Here is a 19,641-nt window from a genome sequence, read left to right on the forward strand (position 1 = left end):
CTAATCTTTGGTTATAGTTGACATGTTTATCACACACAATATTCATGGCATCTGCAAAGTTGAGTAGTCCTATATCGTTTACATTGAGGTCTGATGGGTTGATTGGGTTTCAAATGTGACAGGGTGTTTGGAGAGATCATAAACCCATTAGTCCTTCCTTTAATTAACAAACGAATTTTATTGTTTACTCTTTCGAAACATTGTAATACTTTGAGCAAAATGCAAATAGAAGTAGGTCTTGATTATAGCATGATATTGTCTTGAATAATAAACAAAGAATTCATTATTGAAAGACTTCTATTGTCCTAATAAAATTAAAATCCAATCCTTCACGATTCAACTCCAAATGAGGATTGGTAAATAGTAGTTCACCAGTACGTATATTTAAACAAGCACCGAAGCACAAAAATCAATTTTTCTTTCCAAAACAACTCTTCCATTTGGGCTAAGTATTTGAATTACATCAAATTTAGGATAGAGTTTGTTGCTATAAATCAATATCATATTATTGGATGAGCGATCATGGAGAAGAAATTGAACATAATGGTCAATCATTCGTCTAATCTTCATTATTACATATCCATCTCTGGTTACGAGTATGTGGTTCTTGTAATATTCACAAACCAACAGATTTCTATTTCCATCCAATTCAATACACTCTAAGCAATGAAAGCCACGAATTATTTTCAATAAATTCCCATCAAAACCATTCAGCACTAAAATGACGTCGGTACAAGCAACAAAAATGACGCCACTTCCGCAATGACTCACTTGATTGTCATCGATATTGATAATGGTTAAATCTTTCATCGGGCCATCAGTAACAGTGCTCTTGTCGAATGTCCAAATATGTTGTAATATATTTTCATTACATCCTGCTAATATTTTGGTAACGTTGTATTTGTATTTAGTTAACTTGTCATACCCGAGGTCATAAATTGAATTGTCATTTTCACAAATCTTAAGTACGGGGTGAATATATCTCGTTATGGATATCAATGGCGAGACTCCGTATACTGGAGCGTGCAGCAGCCATTGTACTTTTGAAAAATCAGTTCTCAAGGGAATAATTTTGGGAAGCGGACAAATAAGGCGTTTCATGAAAATGTGTTGTTGTGACACTGAATTGCGACTGAGAAGATTTTGTTGGGATGAGTAGTACTGCTTGGTTATAATTTGAATGTCACAAAACCATTTCTTCAATTGAAGTCCATCATTATCATCATTTGTATCATAAAGGGTTGATGATGCTTGGACGATTGATAGGAAGGATTTGAAATAACATAATTCATCATTGCAATGTTGTTGTCTTCATCAATTTCTTCTACTTCATCGGGTGGCACCTCTTCATCATTCTCATCATCACTGTTGTCGTTTTCATCAGTTTCTTCTTGCTCTTCATCAACACCATTCTCATAGTCATCATTGTTTTCTTCGTCATCAAAATCATCAAGCTCTTCTTCATCATCGCTCCCTGGATTGTTTCGTAGTTTCTTGATGTTTGAACCTTCTGCTTGGTCAGAAACACTAGCGAATGTTTGAGAGTATTCAATGATGACGAACTAGTTGATGATGGACTACTCTTTAGTTTGAGTGGTGTAAATGTCCATGTTTGTGTAGAATGGTCAAAATCCGCAATCTCTCTGAGAATTGGTTCGATTTGATGTTTATAGTTATATCCATCAAACGCAACAACAATCTCTAGGACTGTGCGAGTGCTTATTTTCTTTGAAAAATTTTTGATATATTCTGGATTGAAACCCACAATCCTATCAATGTTTTTTTAATTTGGGTTTAATTCGGCTATACAAAATTGAAATGTCACTTGTCTCACCTCATGTTTTGTTGTGGCCAAGTTTGCAAAAGATTTTATTCGCCAAGCATAACATGCAAACATGGAAATAAGAACGAAAACATATTTCAGTTTGAGATTTTTTGTTACAACGTGATTACAACTGCCATTCCGATCCAATCCCAAAAACCGAGCTAATTGAATTACCTCATTGAGATTTTTAGCGAAATCACTGAGGTAATTTAATTAACCAGGATGCACCACAACCTTTTTTCAACAACACACCTCGAGTTTATTTCAAATTACCAATCTTCAACTTGTTATAAATAAAGCTGGTAAGTCCTTGCTTTGGTTTTTCAATTTTCAACCCGAAATAGGGTTGTGGAAGTTTCTGAGCTTTGAGACAACATGCAGCCGCATAGATAGACCATGCAATTTCTTCCAAGATAAACTTGTTGGTTTCATCGTTGGAAGGAGCAGTTGGGCTATTGGTGGTAGTTGCAGTTGTTGGACCACTCGCATTGTCCAGATCCGATGAAGAAGACATACTCGTTGCAGAGCCAGCAGGTGTCGTGGTGGAGAATGAGGAACTCGTTCCATCCAGACCACAAAAGATGTTGCAATAACAATCGGCTGTCGAGGGTCTTGGCATCATCATGGCATGAGAATCACTGTTCACTGCTGTATGCACTTCATCGAAATGCACCTCAGAACCTGATTTGAGGAGGGAACTCTTTTTGGTGAGTTTCGAGTTGGAAGAGGATTTCTTCTTACTGGTGGTGGTGGAGGCCTCTGAGGTGTAAATGGCGAGACATGGTGCAGTGGATTTGTCAAAGCATCCAATGTCAATGAGATGAAGACTCGAGAGATGATGCGCTTTGGTATGTTTGACATCTACTTGTTTCTTGGAGTAGTCAAACTTCGCGGTATAATAATTCTTATCTGTGAGGAGAATGAAACGTTCTTGTTTGAGTCCTCTCTTATTGTACTTGATCACCTTCCATCCTTTAATGAGACTCTCTTGAATGGTTTTCACTTTTTCAAAACATGTCTCAAATGCTTCCTCATCTTCATGGGTATATTGTGTGAAATATTTTGTTTTCAAGAGTGAAATAACTCCTTGCAAGTAGATTTGTCCCTTATATGCCTGAAGAGCATTTTCTTTGAGTGAAAGCATTGGATTCTTAGAGAGTTGCAATTCTTCCTTACTAAATGTCACTGGATACAATCCAAGATCATTCAATGATGCATCACTGCTATGAGAAGTGTTAGTAGCTACAGTACTAGTATTACTGATGGATGCCAATGTTGTTGTTTTGGTTGTTGTTGTTGAAGAATTTGTGTTGAATGGTGCTGTGGATGGGAAGAGTGTTGAAATATTCGTTCGTACTAGAGATCGTTTCAAATCCAAAGATCGAATTTTAGAACTGTCGTTTTCCATGGAGAGTAATAGGGGCTTGGGTGTCACTTCTCGCACTTTCTTAATGCTGTCTTCGAGTAAGCGATTGAGACTATTCACAAAATCTTCCTGGCTCATAGTATTCATGTCATCATAACCAATATTGTAGAGTAATACTCCGAGATTGTGATACTTTTTCTGATAGAGTTCAATAATATTTTCAATCTTGTTCATATTTTTCATGGTTGCACATGTTTTTCGATTGTTACGTGCAGACATGGGAATTTCTGAAAAATCAGCATCAAATTTTCCTAATGCAGCTTTAAAAGCAAGATAAGACGAGGTGTCAAATGCCACTACCACGACATTGATACAAGTTAGGAAGGTTCTGTTGTGAATAGGTGATTGATTGCAGAAAAGTGAAATGGATTCTCTCAAATTTCTCCAAGAATTGTCTTTGAGCAAGTGGAACGCTCTTCGCTTTTCTGCGTCCGATTTCAAACTATCAAAGAAATTCCAATCCATTTCAATGGTCAATTTTTCATAGGCATCTTTGCTCATGTGTGTCAAACTATTCCACATGATAGATTCTGTCTTGATTTCATTTTCATATTTTTTCACATATTGTTTCTCAATGTAATCTTTTTTAGCTTTAAAGTCACTTTCTGATTTTGAAACGGATAATAATTGATTCTTGATGTTTTCGTCCTTGTTGTTTTGAGATGTTTGTTTTTCAACTGAAAAAGTGTTGAGAGCGAGTTGGGCGACTAGGCTGAGATATTGATCATCTCCCTCTACCAGTGATTGCAGCTCAGTCACTAGACCATTATTTCTCAACACGGTTTGATAGTGAGGATGTGCTAAAGATACATTTGAGAAAATATTAATACAATTTTCTTGAACTTCTGAAAGTTCACAGTGCAGCAAATTGATGAGTTCCTTACTCAGCTCCACTACTCGTTTTCGACCTTGCTCATAGGTCGGAACTGTCACGATTGCCAATATGATCTTTGTAGCTTGTTCTAAAATTGCACAAGAATCTGATGTTGTTAAAATATTCACTAGGACTGGTATCAAATCAAACGATGCAATAAATGTGGCTAATTGAGGAACTTCAGCCAAGCTTTGAATTAAAGCAATGCCATTCTTGACATTTTTGGCTGAGAGGTTCTTGTCGTTGAGAAGTCGACTCACAATATAATCTAAACATCCAGATTCTGCAATAACATGTTTTGTGAATCGGTCCTTTCTCGATAGTGTTGTGAAAATTTTCAATATATCATTTAAGAATAAATCGTCTTTTGTTTTGATGAGCTTGAATAAGTGTTTGACACCACCACCATTGACAAACATTTGTTTAAAGAACGAGTCAAAACACAAATTGTAAATAAGGTATATAACAATATCTTGAAAGGTTTCATGTTCCAACATTTTGATGAGTTTTGAAGTGATGCCCAACATGGAAATTTCTCTTACATCAACTTGTTCGCACTGAACCATTTGATTCAAAACTTCGAGAATGGCCAACAAAATTCTTTGAGTTTCTTCAGTGACATCTGTTTGAAGAATCCAATCGCAAAGTCGATGAACAGGAATTGTTTTTTGAGCTTTTTCAATCAATCTATTCCAAGAAGAGGAAAATATTTCGTTAAATTTTGAAACCGAGAATAGATGAATGGTACTTACAATTTCCAAATAGAAGGATCTTGCATATCCAAAGAATTGAAAGTAGTAAGGCACAGGAATTGCAGTTTCGCAACTTCAACATCCGAATGATAAGAGGAGTTCAAATAAAGAGTGGATGTAAAGGACACACTACTGGTGTTCGTGTACTGTTTTCCAAGAATGGATACAATACATCCAGACGCTAATTTTGAGTGGTCTTCTGTAATTTTTTCACCCACCACGTATCTTACTTCTTTTGACATGTACATTCGAATGAGATTGAGAGTATGTTGAAGGATCAAAACATCATTGGTGTGTGAAATAATGGTAGAGAGATGCGTGAGTACTTCAGTGACTTTCATTCCAACAAACATGAAAAGATCCTTAAAGTTGAATTCTCCCATCTTGGTGAGTAAATTGAGAACATTCTCGGCAAAACTTCTCTCTTCAGATTCTTCAATAGGTTGAGTAGTTTTTAAAGTTCCAAAATGAGAAAATTGTCTGAGAATGACCTGAGCTCCATTCAACGACTTTTTATCCAAATAATAATTGAAATATTTTGTGCTGTGACTTTTTCCATCTTTTTGTGCAATGAGCTCTTTTCTAACTTTTTCCAATGAACTTAAATTTGCGAGTATATACAAAGCACTATGAATGTTGTAAAGAGAACGAGTTCAATGACGTTATTATATTGTCATAGTGCAAAGGTAGCAAAATACTTACTTGCTGAAAGAGCGTCTGGTATGATTGGTTCCACTAGATGCTGATGAAAAAAGATAGCATACCAGTGACAGCAAAAACTCAATAAAATGATTTTCCTCTTTCAGTGATGCATTGACATTAAGCAATTCGTTCTTTCGTTGCTCTATTTTTAAATATTGAATTCAAAATGTGAAATTCGAATCATCATCAGACCTACCTCTTTTAGAAACAATTAATAATAACGAAAGAATTTGTGACAACAATTCTGTAAAGTCTGTATCTTGAACTCGTAACGTTTGATATCCATCAGAGTATGCCATTGGACCTTTTTCTTCTTTTGATTTCAAGGAAACATTAAGAGAATTCAAAATGGTCAAAATAATTGGAGCAATTGGAACTTTCATGGCAATGTCTTCTTCATTCTTGGCATGATTCAAACTCAGAGCATTCAACACACGAATACAGGCCTCAATAACACCATACAAGGTGTTGTCGATTTGTTTTTTGGAGGTACTCATGATGGTGTTGAAGGCATGATTCATTTGCTCAATCACAATTTGAGTTCCATTAATGATAGGAAAAAGCGATTTGTTAGAGTCTGATGCAAGTTCTCTCTTTTGTGATCAACTTTTCGACCGAGAATACATACCATTTAAACAGAATTTCTCCAAAACCAAAAGTGCATTTCGTTTACATTCATTGCTCACATGATAGCAAATGTTATTGTTGGGTGTACTGACTCGAACCAAGTCTAAAAAGTTCTTTAACCCTCGACTCTCCCTAACAATGATTCTATTTCCATCCACATTTTCAGTCAATGCATCAATGGCAGTACATGCTGTATGATTGTATAATTCAAATTTAGTATACGTGTATCAAAAATAGTAAAAATTTACCTAATCTCACAATTTCCTCATCTATAAATTTATCATTCACTGTATTAGCATCAAAAGCCAAATACAATATTAAAGGTATCACATCAGTGTCATTTCCCAATTTAGCAGCTACTTTTTCTCCCATTGCCAAATATTTGATCATCCTCAACAAACCATGATAATACTCCAAATTTTCTTTTTTCACTTGCCCAATGTGTGATAATTGTTGTGTTAATACTTTCTTAAACGAATCACTCATAAAGTTCCATTGTTCCTGTAAGAGATTTTTTGGTAATTTCAAAACTAGTTGAAATGAAATCAATTGTTTTTCTAGTGAATCCTTTGGATTTATCGAAACTAGACTGTCTTCCGATGATGAAGAAAGATTTGGAGATTGTCTTGGAGAGAGATCATCAAGAGGTAGAACAGAGAATTGATTTACAAGATTCGGAGATTTCTTTGGTGTGGGTGGCTTTGAAGGCATTGTTTTGTAAAATTGATCAATTTGGAGTGTGAATGAAACAGAAGAAAATAAGACAAATAAATGAAAATACTCTCGGAGAAATACGATGATGGTGATGACGGGGTTGAGTGGAAGAAACACAGCAGTCGTTTGGATCTGCTATTTTTTTGTGATGATATGGGACAAGTCCACTTTTTTTGATTTTTGGATGTCGATTGAAGCCTTCCACAATAACGAACTTACTCGTTGATGGTTCTTATCTATTTTATACTGCCTGAAACTTCTTCATCGTACGATTCTTTTCTATTGAATGCCAATAAGTGGATGGAGTGAGTGAATTGAATTTTATGGATTTCATGGATTCGTGTTCCGAAACGAAACAGAAGCAAAACCAAAAAAATATTATTCTTATCAACAGGCAACATACGAATTGTTCTTTAAATATATTTCTCTTTAAATCGTTATTGGCTATCAATTACAATCGGAGTCTTGAAGTGTTAATTTTATTGGGATTTTCAATTATTCATTTTTGTTGAATTACTCTCGCATTCTCGGTTATTAACAACTTTATTGTGGAAATTCTTTCTTTAATATTGAATAATATCAATATTATTATTAGTATTATATATTTATATCACACAGACATTGAACTCAATATGTCCTCACGAAAAAGTATTAGTATGGTTACATCGTCTCATAGACATAAAAGTTTTTCATCATCACAACCTCCGACCTTTCTCTCTTCCATAACCGCTAATTTATCGGGCAGTGGAAGTAATTTAATAGGCTCCTCACCATCATCATCGTTTAATAATGGAAGTATGAACACCACCACAAATTCATCCACAAGTACTGCAGTAATCACTCAGTCAGGTGTAGCCTCTATCGGAGATAATAAGAACGGTAAATCATGTGCCTATGTCAATGTAATCTTTCCGAGACCTTTTGCAAAACAACCCATTGTTCATGGACAGGTTTTGATCGATCAACTTACGATCACATCATCTTCTCAAGCAGTTGTGAAAGAAGTTTCAAATACTTATGCAGTAACCATTCTATCCACAACTACTACTGGATTTTGTTGTGTTGTGAGGAGAGTTTCAAAGAAGATGAATTTAAAACCTTGGGTCAGTAATATTAAACTGCAATGGTTTGCCACTCTTCCTTCATTTTGCAGTGGAAGAACAGTGGTTGGAATTCCAACTACAGGACATTCACAAGGTAACTCTCCTCAAATTGGTTCTCAATCGGATACTATTATGGTGGCAACAACAGCTCCAACGGGAGGAAGTTCCATGACACCGCAAAACAACCCCAATAATATGGTTTATTTAATGTCTGTAACAATTAATTTACCACCCATACCTACAAATTGGAATAGTACAGCAAATGCATCTTCAACAAGCCACGGAACACGGTCACATTCAGTTTATGTTTCTTCGGGAGATTTACATTCCTATGATCAACAAATGCAACAACAAACAAATGTTTCAGTTCCTGAAAGCCCTACTGTTTCGACCAATTTAATGTACTCCCACACTCCAACATTAATTCCAAGTCATCCACCAGTGGTTATTGTGACACCACATGCTTCTGATGGCAACAGTGACGACACTTTTGTTGCAAGTGTACGAGAAATTTATCCTAATCGATTTGTGGCAGTTATTAGAAGAGTTGGATTTGAAAATATGGCCAAGCCATGGTCACAATCTGTCAAATTGAATTGGACTGTTTTTTACAATTCACCACAAATTCCAAACCCATTTGGAAAAGATTGCATCATCAAAGCAGGAGTATTACCAGTCGGACAAAATATTTCTAGTGACGACTATGTAGATCGAGAAATTAGATTTATGCAACAAGACATTCCGTCCATTCCAGGAAATGATTTTGGAATGCCTCGCATGGTTATTTGCACTCCAAGATGTGACCCTCAAATGCCGAGCAACGACATTCATGCTCTTAGCATTAAGACCATTTCTCCATATGGTTTCTCTGTAAATTTGAGACATATTGACTCTAAAACTTGGCATCAAAATTTGTACATTTGTTATATGGCCTTTTACAAGATTAAGCGAAGAAGCAAGAAGAACGAGCCAGCCACGCCACCACCCACAACAAAGAAAACCAAAAATACTGGGTCACAAAATTTAGTCCCATACAATTCACAGGTTTATATCCGAAATTGTACAAATGGATTTGTTGTACAGGCAAATCTTAATGACCACTCTGTTATGATTACAAGTGAAAAAGCATTCTTACTTTCACAAGATCAAAGATTCATATTCAGAGAGTCAGGATTTATCGAGTTGGCGACCAATTGTGACTATGTTTTGGAGTGTGTATCACTTGAGGACGGAGCCGATATTGTTGTGAGTGAGAAACGAGAGACCGACAACGCCACACAGAAATGGCTGGTATTCCAACCTGTGAATCCTCTCACCTCTGACAGTGTTTGTATTGCAAATGTTGGTAACTTAAATTTGGTGTTGGATTGTGAAAATGTACGATCAAGCTCACCTTTCCTTTCTACGCTCAACATGACAGTTTCAGGTTCCAACAATAATCTTTCGGCTTTCAATGACTCGGCAGAAAATTCACACGATCAAACACTTCAAATCAAAGACAAGTCAAAGACTCAACAATGGAAATTCACAACAGTGCAAGAAAATAATTTATAAATAAGAACGCATTCTCGTGAGCATTATAACAACAATCACTTTCCATTGAAATTGACCTTCTAATGATTTGAGGGGACAGGCAATCCCTCGAGCAGTTTCATGAGATGATCCACACTTCCTACATGATACCTTGCCTTAGTGACAATCTTATCATTACCAACAAAAACAGAAAAGACGCTTTTTGGTGTAATATTGGAGGTATTTCTTGAAAATCCACCCACAGCAGGAGAGTAACGATGAGGTGATTGAGGTGAATGACCTTGTGCCGGTTTTGGACTCCACGGTGGAGATTCACTTCCACTTGTTACTTGAGATGGTGTTCCCAATGTGGGAGTGGAAGGTGTGGGTGACATGGGTGTGAGGTATTTGCGAGAGTGTCTTTCCACCTCTTCAAACATGGCTTCATCTGTGTTATCATCTCCAGCACAGAAAATGAATCCATAATCTCCTCTCTCAATCAACTTTCTGGCACAGGCACCCTTGCTCACCGATTGAGGTCGAATTTCTAATACCTTATTTCTTCCCTTTATAATTTCTAATGGAAGAGAGTTGAAAGCCATTTCTAAATGAAGTTTGAGTTCATTGACAATCCACTCGCCATAATCTGGATCGGAATTACGATAGTGGAATGCGAGAGAGGATCGTTTCACCTCAACAAATGAACCTGGAGTTCGACTCGAGACATGCTCCAGAATTTCCCTGACCATTTCAATCCAATCCAATGATTCCAAGTCAATATTATACAACGATGAGGTGAACTCTTCTGAATTTGGATGTCTACAAAAGAGTCCATGTTCACTTGCAATACCAAGTTCCTTAATGGCTCCTACGAATTCAGTCATTTGATATTGATCTCTTCCAGTAATGACATAGACATGATTATTTGGATCACTACAGAGATGTTTCAGCATTTCAATACAACGTTCGGAAGGCAATGCCAACATTGGATTTCGAGCCAGCTTAACCAACGTTCCATCATAGTCAAAGAGGAAGAGTCTCTTTTGTTCAGATTGATATTCTGGAATGAGTCTTTCAGGTTTCAAGACAGGAAGACCCTTCAAAGTGAGCTTGTTGAAAACAGTAGGATCTTTTTGATATCTACAAGCAGCTTCAAATTCTTGCATGAAATCACAGGCCCATTGGGATGCAGTGTTTCTCATAATGATGGAAATATTGGCTTTTATGACGAACGTGTTTTTCAGCTGGTTTCATATCTAAACCATCCTTAATGGCCTTCATGGTTTGATCAATGTCCCATGCTGTGTAGAGAGGTGAGAAGTGTGAAAAAAGAGTTTACATGCTTAAACATCCACACAATCAAATGATTACTTACGATTAATAATGATAGAACCTCCCAGAGATCGAGCCGCTCCAGCAAATTCGCTCAATATCAACACACCCAGTTCCTTGACAGCCTTCAGTCCCAATCGAACTGCTTCGTCTTGACAAACCACATATTCAGAACTCACCAAATTCATTCCATCTCGAATGGACGTGACCAAACATACGTCAGCCAAGGTATACAATGCACATAATTCAGGCAAGGCCACGCTCTTGTACAGGAAATGAACAGGAAATCCATGAGTCAATGTTCCAAATGTGGAATTAATTCTTCCAGTTGTTTCATTGACATTACTCAACAATTCTTGATATTCAAGAACATTGGGTCGTGTGGGAACACCGACTTGAATCAACACAGTATCATTGGCGTATTGTGGATAATTTGTCAAGAACTTTTCAAAGGCCTCGAATTTCAATTGCACTCCTTTTGTGTAATCCAAACGATCGATACCCAACACAATTTTCTTTCCCTTATATTTCACATTCTTGAAATCATCCAAGATCTTTCGACAATCTTCACTTTGAACACCTTCACGAAACATGTTTGGATCAATTCCGATGGGTAGAGAGTGCACAGAGACGAAAAGACCCTTATGAAGCAAGCCACGAGGAGTTGTGTCAGAACCGAGAGTACGAGTGCAACTTGAAAGAAAATGTCTTGCAAAGTCATACGTGTGAAATGCAACCATATTCGACGCCAACAGACCTTCCAAGAGTTGTGAACGAACAGGAAGAATTCGATAAATTTCACTTGAAGGAAATGGAATGTGAAGGAAGAAGGCAATGTTAATATCTGGTCGACGTTGTCTGAGAATGGCTGGTAATAGCATTAAATGATAATCATGAATCCTAAGGATTGTCATGAAAGAATGATGGAAGTGTGAAATGATAGAAAATATGATGATCACGGGTTTTAGATTTGTCATTCGCAACTCCAACTCATCCTTGAACCATATATGCTATTAATACTTACCAAACAGCGTCATTTTCCTTATAGACTTCCAAAACAGCATCTGCAAACTTTTCATTCACTCTTTGATAAGCCTCCCATTCTGCCATATTGAATGTGACATTCTTTTCATACAAGTAATGAAAGAGAGGCCACAAAACTCCATTACTGAATCCATCGTAATACTTGTGTGCTTCCTCGGCTTCCAAGAATACTGGAAACTGATTGAAATTGGCAAGTTCATTTCTCAGCTCTTCTTTCTCTTCCTCCAATTCAAACTCTGCAGTTCCAATCCATCCAATCCATTTAAAGTCTTTTTTGAATTGACCCTTACACATTCCAGTGAGAGCTGTAACAAGACCTCCACTACTCTTTTTAAACAAGAAATTGGAAGGTGTGCTTTCTTGATGAGGTGGTACTTGTTGTTGTTGATTATGCTGTTGTTGTTCATGTGGTTTGTTCGTTCCTGAATGGTGATTATGATGATGCATCATCATGGCAGTTGCCTTCTTTCCATCCGACACTCCATGAGAAGAATTTTGTGAATCATTGCACGAGATCTTTTGAGAAGAAGAATTCAATCCTGTGGCAAAAGTCGATTTTGCATTTGGATTTCTACTAATGGTCATGGGTAAACGATTGGACACTACAATCAAATCACCAAACTTGAATTCCTCCACTTGCTCCACCACAGTACTGGGTGTGGAATTTGAAAGATTTAAAATCTCATCCTTAAATTCATTGAGAGCAAAAGGTTTTGGTTTTAATCCACTACTGGTTGTGGTCGAAACACTGCTACTACTATTACTAGTACTACTAGTGGTGGTGGTGGTGGTCGAAATACTACTACTACTACTACTGGTTTTGGATGGAGGTGGTGTCCGATTGGTCTTACTTCCCATCATCACTGGTGAGGGAGACGATGATGAGCCAACACCAACACCACCACTTCTCCTTAAAGCTCCAGGAGTTCCAGTGTTCACCACAGTCTTTTTATCAAAGTTTAAAAGAAAAGAGGCACTGGAGGGAGATCTGGGTCGTTCTGGGGGAGGAGGAGGTGTACTCCTTTCTCTCTTATTCGAGTCCTCTCTGGATTGAGGATTTTGCATTTTCGAATGAGAGACAAGTGAATGATGATGACTACCAGCAGAATCAACACTTAATGTTGTTGAGTTGTTTTGTTTGTTGAATGATGATGAAGAAGGAGGTGGTGAAGAAGACACTCACTAGTTTTTTCTTTTCAAAGGAAAGTGTGAAAAATCTAGGAGAAAGATGTATCATTATAACACAACGTTGTGTGTTTGATGTGTCGAGTCGAGGGTGGAAAATTACTAAATTTATGAAACTCATTTTAGATTTAGAAGGATGAGCATGACCATCCTCTTTGGTTGTTTGTATTGTTGATCAAATAGATCCGAGAGACATTGTATAGATTCATTATACAAGATGAAGAGCAGAGCAACAGCAGTGCTTTGGACAATACAAAAATGGAAGACTCACGAAAAAGGAAATCAATCGATGAATTCATATTCTTCGTTTGGGCACTGATAGTGTGTATATTTTAATGGCGAGTTTGTGATGATGCACAAATGTATAACTGCCTTTTGATATTTCCTTTTTCATTTGTGTTGTATTGTGTGCGAAGGCCTTTCAAGAATGAAATGTGGTGGTTTTATGAATGGAAAAACGATTCAAATGTCCATTGACTGGATTTTGGATTCTACACAAATACGAATGAGATTTTTTCAATGTTTGGAATACTCTATCTTACAAAAATGGAAAAAACCGTTTCAAATCGTTAAGGAAAAAATATTAATTTTCATAAAATTCATTAAGGATTTACATAATATTATAAAAAGAAAAATAAGATTCCATTAAACATTCTATTATGAATAAAAGGAACAACAACACTGTAGATGTTGAGCTTTAGCGTTCAATGAATCATCATTACACCAATAAAAGAGTCTACGCTCGATGTGAGTCATTGAGTGAAAATTCCAACAACAGCATCAACCAAGCAAATACAAACCAAATACCCGAAGATGATATTCAGACTTCCTTCCCAATCCGAGATGAAAATTCGAATGAAGAACGAGAGGTCTTCGATTCAATGATCCTTAGCAGTCGAAGGGAATCATCTTCTTCAGAAGAGACTGAAGATACATCTGATGTGTTTCTTCAGAAGTTGGAACAAGAGAATGGGGAGAGTTTTAGTGTGCAAGGACCGAATTACCTGACCAATGAGTCCACTTCATCTTTAAGGCTACAACAGGAAAGCAAAAAATAAACGACACCCCAATTTTTGACCTTAATGAATTCATTGAACACAACAACTGTCGAATAAACGCTCAAATAATACAACAATAAGATCCTTAAATTTGTGAAATTTTGAACAATGACATAAATATTTAGTTCATATGTTATTTACAAACGATTGTTTTCATCTTCCAATCTGGCAAACGCTGTTTGTGAATTCTTCTTTTTCACCCAAATGACAGCAAAAACGCATGTGGTTATGGATGCAGCTGCAATGATGACTAACAAGATTACGACAGCCAGCATGACCAACGCAAGATCAAATCCAAAAATCTTGATTCCAGTTGCCAAGCCATTACTGGAGGTCTTTCCACGTGCAGAATATTCAAAATAGTCACTATTTCCACATTCATCGAATTTGATATTTTCACCAGTAATCACTAAGGCATAACTTTGCGCTTTGTAAATATATGAAGCTGCAATGTTGACAACAATTCTCGATTGGACATTGCTAAAAACAAGTTGTTCCACATTGTTGGTGTTGTCACGATCAAAGGTATTAGATGTGTTTGAATTTCCAAAGTAAACATCACGATCAATTTTACAACCTAGATCGAGATTGTTCACTAAATGTTTACCTCTTGCAGGATTACTTGGATAGTCGGTCCATGTGAGAGTAATTTTGACGTCATTCATTTCTCCTGAAACCTTTGGTGCAACGCAATAGGTATGAGATTCCTCTTCAGAGCTAATAACTGGGTCTCCAAATTCTTCCTTCACATTGCTAGAGGTCTTGATATTTTCTTTTCTACCAATTAGAAGCTTTCTTGTAGAATTGTCAAACATGAGAACTCGATCCAGTTGAATTCTTCCAAATCCTTCAATATGTTTAGCTTGAAGTCTAAATTCAGGATTAGAGGATGCGTCATTAATTGGCACCAAAAATCCTGAAATGTCCAAATATCCAAGTAAAGGCACTCCAGAATTGATAAGGGTGGCCTTCATCAAAGCAGCAGATGGTTTAAATCCTTTTGATGTATTGTTCTTACCATCATAATACCATCCTTCAGTATAGTATTGTCTTACAAGAGCAGCATTGGCAGCTGAAAAGGTAGCAATGAGTCGTGTGTGTAAAATACGCTGACTGTATTGGTGATATTCATTCTACTTACCTGTTAAAGGACAACTCATAGAAGTTCCACCCATTTGTAGAACAGCTCGGCTGACATCTTTAGTGCTATCAGAACAAGTCATTGGAGAGGATAAAGTGTTATGAGAACGAGCGCTCACAATAAAATATCCAGGACTGTTGTTGTGGATCATTCAAATCATACATATTGATTTAGAACAAATATAATGAACCACTTGGTTTCACACACATTTGGTTTCATAAAAAACTTACGCAACAATGTCAGGTTTGATTCTTCCATCTGAGGTTGGACCTCTACTGCTAAAGTATGCAATATTCTCCTTGTTATAAACAATATTACTGTAACTGGTCTTTAGGCGATCGGATCTGCACTGTCTGCAACACAAAGATCCCAGTCCATAAAATCGACAACCGCATCCAGAATTGGAACAAAAGTTTCCAGTGTTGTTGCAACAATCTTCTTCTGTTTTAAAATTTCTTAAAAATTGACAGGTCTCCAAAAACTCAGAATTAAAACCAGAACATGATCTGCTTGAATTTTGATTTTCTGCAGGACACCCTAAAATGTTCAATAATTGCGTAGCATAATTTTGTGCATAGGCATTCATATCCAGTAACTTGTCAGTCACATATTGAAAGGTTGAAAGAGGATTCATAGATGCTCCAACAGAAAGAATGTTTTTCGCTTCTGCTTGTGTTGAAATGGAAGAGTATCCTATGGCATCTCCACTATTACCAGCAGAGAACAGAATGAGCATGTCCTTGTGCTCCCAAACATACTTGTCAATATCTGCTGTATCAATGCTGTAACCTATTGTTTTGGAATTTCAAAGTTAGAAAATATAATTACATAAAATCCATGACTTACCTAAAATTCCAGCACCACCTCCCCATGAGTTGGTGTGAATTCGACTTCCTAATTTGTATGCAAAAGGGAAGTAGTCCTCGGACAATGAATTTGGAGGATAAACTGAACGATCAGATGGTGGGCACTTCTTGTTATATCCTCCATCGCAATAGCATCCCTTCTCAACGCCGTGGCATGAACATCCTTTTGGATCGGAACATCCAATATCAGTAAATGCTACCTTAGCATCTGGAGCGATACCATTGTGTTGGCTGAGAGAATCATCGAGGGATTGAGAAACAATAGTTCCAGCAACGTGAGTGCCGTGAGCATTATCCTCAGAAATAGTATCAATGAGTCCCCAGTAAGAAGCAATTTTTCTGTGGCTGCTGACTGAAAGTGATGAAGTGGAATTGACATACGGAACTGCATGGTCACTATCATAGAAAAAACATGAGTTTCCATCTAAACCAGAATCGCCAACTGTAACAATTTGATCCTTTCCTGTTAATCCTCGATAAGTAACTGGTTGCACGTCTGGTAGGCCGCTTTGAGTGATACCTTTTGCCCAGTAATTGTGCAATTCATTCTTTGGAGCAACCTCTACCCAGAATACTTCTGACCGTTTCGAAATTTCATAAGTGACAGCAAGAGCATCTCTCTTTTTAACAGAAATCATGATTCTATCTCCAACATTATTAAGGTATTGAATAGATCCTCGAGAAAACTTCTTGAGATCTTGCAAGTAGCCGTTCAAATTCGATGCTGATCTCTCCTCAGTGAGGACTCTCAAAACAACATATTCCTCTCCATTTCTTTCTGTGTAAGTGAATTGCCAATTTTCGCTTGGTCTACGAATGAATGGCTCAGCAGATAATTTGAACTCCTTTTCGACTTGTTTGAATTTTGCATTGGGGTCCACAAAAAATCTTTGGATATTCTTGGCCCAAGCATGTTCTGAAGATGATGAAAATTGAGATTCAACAAACTTGAACATGGGGTCGAAATACTCCACAGATTCAACCTTTTCATCTTCAATAAGTCTGTACAAAAGTTACATATTAATACATGTATTGGGATGTTCATTGTAACATCCACGACAGGAGTGGATCATCAACATTGCCATGAATTATTTGACCGTTGTAAGATAACATATATTGTGTAGTTCACCACCGCCCAATAATCCAAAACAATTACTATCACTACACAAAATACAAACCTTTTCAATTGTTGCACATTAACTCTGGAGGTGAAAGTGTTTTCTCCCATTGGAGTCGAAAGAATTTTCTCATATTCACGCGAGTCCTTGTTTGTTTTAAAAGTGACCAACACATGGATCTCATTATCAGATACTTTCATACTTCTCTCGTTTGGAGATGATGATGATGATTGAAATTTTTGAATCCATGCATTTCTCTCGCTCACAAAAGGATTCTTCTCAAAAAAGCTCAAAACTGATGAACCATCTTCTCTCATCAAGGATCTCTTATGGTTAAACATGTTCAAATCCTCCAATAAAATTCTTCTTCTTCTCGGAAGATGATGGAGAGGAGAATTTGTATTCTCAATTTCTCTCATCATTGATGACTCCGAATTCAATAAATTCAATAAATTTTGTTCTCCCTTTAAAACAGCTTCGGCTCTAATCGGATGGATCTCCATCATCATCACTGTAATGAATATCAATGCAAGTAATAATAGAGGCAACATCTTTGGTACAAGCCTTGATGTCATCTCTGCAGTTTCAGAGAGATGATGATGACAGATACCATTTCGAGTCATTTTTTGTTATCTATTTTTACAACGTGTGATACATGTTGGGTTACCTATTGAATCCATGAGAAGGTGCATTCTTTTCCTTAAGGATGACAAAATTAACTCACACTACAACTTTCCATGGTCGCTTGGGCCAGCTCTCGGCCAAGAAAATGATGATTTGGCTCACAGCAAATTACAACAAAAAAAAATATAAAATGTCTCTGGTGCCGCGTTTTTGTGTGGCCCTTTTTCATCATCGAAACAAAACAACACACGTAGGTTTGACAAGACAATCAACATTGAACTCTTGACGTAAATATCAATATACGTATCAATTTTATGTTAGAAGATTACAGCACACAATAACGTAAGTTTTACAATAGCAACATTTTAGCTGAATCATTATGATGATTCTAATTAATCAAACAACTCCAATCTACAGCAACAACCAATATGTACGAGATTGTCATAGATGAAGGCGATGCAATGATGTTCGATGCTCCAAACAACAACAACAACAACAATGAAGCCGATCCCATCACAACACAAATCCAACAACAACGCAGAGAAGAAACTAGCTCTTACGATTTCAAAGATATCATCATTGAGCATGGTTTACCACGAATTGAACCTCTGAACTACAGTTACTTTGACCTTTGTGAAGAAGAACAAGATTACGTCGCAAGATCTTTCCAACTTTTTGCCAAGTGTGCCCGAGTCAAGATTAACAGAATGCTGAAGTTGGGAGGTATTCACCGAAGAACCTCCATTAGTTGTGGCTGTATTGAAACAGAAACCTTTCAACTGATGTTTCAAAATATGAAGGGAGCAACGTTTTTCCACTCTGACAGAATGATCTATAGGCATGGAATTAAGTACAAAGTTCCCTGTGTTGGATATCGTTTTAAAGATACCTTACCAGTTCTGGATTTATTTGAGAATTGGGGAAGACAAGTTGTCAAGAGTTGCATTTCAAAGGAAGACAATTCTGTGGTCACAACTGAATACCTATTGCAAGTTAAGAATATTTCTTTTATACTTGAAACAGAGTCAAGTGAAGTGTTCATGCATATGTCATACGATACCAAGATCAAATACGACGATGATGATGAATTTAGTTTCTTCTAAAATTGAAATAAATTATTAATTTTATTAAAAACAAAAATGTCTAAATTTTATCCCTACCAAACAAATTCTCAATGTTCACAACCTGAGCTACCAATCAACAGTAATCAATCCTTGTACTGGCCAACATATCAACTCATTCCGAACTTTAAATCTCCACAATATGAGTTGTCTCAAATTAACACCAATCAATCCTCGCAAGATTACATTGATCAACCCATATTCTGGCCTTCATACTCATGGCCTTCGACATTCATTCCTACACCATCACCATTATTGATGACCAATAACATTACAACATCCGAATCTCAAAGACAACAATCACCAACAATCACCAACAATCATGCATCATCATCATTAAACGAATCAGTGAGCGAACCAGTTTCAAATTTTCCAACACATTCTTCTTCATCAAAGGAGTTCAAATGGAAGCAACGATTAATAAATCAGTACAATTCTTCTCCCCCAATAACGTCTATTGTTGGGAAAGTTTGTTCCAACGACCGAATATGCTTGGAAGAGACCTCTTCTCAGCTAAAAGCAAGATACTTCCTTGATGTCAAACAACATCTTGGCTTGACTCATATCACTGATGATATTGTTACCAATTCTTTCAATTACAAATGCACTGACTATTT

General features: G+C 36.8%; 7 protein-coding genes across 7 annotated transcripts in view; 3 read left to right on the forward strand and 4 right to left on the reverse strand.

Annotated features, from left to right (window-relative positions):
• Positions 1-384: 384 nt before the first annotated feature.
• FDP41_009394 (uncharacterized protein) lies at positions 385-1,101 on the reverse strand (the record flags this gene model as incomplete). Its single annotated transcript, XM_044713347.1, has 1 exon — positions 385-1,101. One exon carries the CDS (start codon positions 1,099-1,101, stop codon positions 385-387), a length of 717 nt encoding a protein of 238 aa, XP_044557205.1.
• Positions 1,102-2,084: 983 nt separating this feature from the next.
• On the reverse strand, positions 2,085-6,917 carry FDP41_009395 (uncharacterized protein; the record flags this gene model as incomplete). The annotated part of the gene is made up of 6 exons (XM_044713348.1): positions 2,085-4,812; positions 4,878-5,504; positions 5,580-5,721; positions 5,776-6,156; positions 6,208-6,396; positions 6,455-6,917. The coding sequence occupies 6 exons, from the start codon at positions 6,915-6,917 to the stop codon at positions 2,085-2,087; spliced, it is 4,530 nt and encodes a 1,509-aa protein (XP_044557206.1).
• Positions 6,918-7,552: 635 nt separating this feature from the next.
• On the forward strand, positions 7,553-9,577 carry FDP41_009396 (uncharacterized protein; the record flags this gene model as incomplete). Its single annotated transcript, XM_044713349.1, has 1 exon — positions 7,553-9,577. One exon carries the CDS (start codon positions 7,553-7,555, stop codon positions 9,575-9,577), a length of 2,025 nt encoding a protein of 674 aa, XP_044557207.1.
• A 59-nt stretch (positions 9,578-9,636) lies between these two features.
• On the reverse strand, positions 9,637-12,976 carry FDP41_009397 (uncharacterized protein; the record flags this gene model as incomplete). The annotated part of the gene is made up of 3 exons (XM_044713350.1): positions 9,637-10,754; positions 10,911-11,767; positions 11,892-12,976. The coding sequence occupies 3 exons, from the start codon at positions 12,974-12,976 to the stop codon at positions 9,637-9,639; spliced, it is 3,060 nt and encodes a 1,019-aa protein (XP_044557208.1).
• Positions 12,977-14,291: 1,315 nt separating this feature from the next.
• Positions 14,292-17,902, reverse strand: FDP41_009398 (uncharacterized protein; the record flags this gene model as incomplete). The annotated part of the gene is made up of 5 exons (XM_044713351.1): positions 14,292-15,226; positions 15,296-15,429; positions 15,526-16,084; positions 16,142-17,163; positions 17,340-17,902. 5 exons carry the CDS (start codon positions 17,900-17,902, stop codon positions 14,292-14,294), a joined length of 3,213 nt encoding a protein of 1,070 aa, XP_044557209.1.
• Positions 17,903-18,367: 465 nt separating this feature from the next.
• On the forward strand, positions 18,368-19,006 carry FDP41_009399 (uncharacterized protein; the record flags this gene model as incomplete). Its single annotated transcript, XM_044713352.1, has 1 exon — positions 18,368-19,006. The coding sequence occupies one exon, from the start codon at positions 18,368-18,370 to the stop codon at positions 19,004-19,006; it is 639 nt and encodes a 212-aa protein (XP_044557210.1).
• Positions 19,007-19,042: 36 nt separating this feature from the next.
• Positions 19,043-19,641, forward strand: part of FDP41_009400 (uncharacterized protein) — a gene marked incomplete at both ends in the record, with an annotated part of 988 nt that continues 389 nt past the window's right edge. Inside the window, one exon of the mRNA XM_044713355.1 lies at positions 19,043-19,492. Coding sequence (XP_044557211.1) covers positions 19,043-19,492 — 450 coding nt within the window. The remainder of the gene's footprint in view (positions 19,493-19,641) is intronic.

The sequence above is a fragment of the Naegleria fowleri genome (genome assembly GCF_008403515.1).
Source record: "Naegleria fowleri strain ATCC 30894 chromosome Unknown tig68, whole genome shotgun sequence".
NCBI classification, from domain to species: Eukaryota; Heterolobosea; class Eutetramitea; order Acrasida; family Naegleriidae; genus Naegleria; species Naegleria fowleri.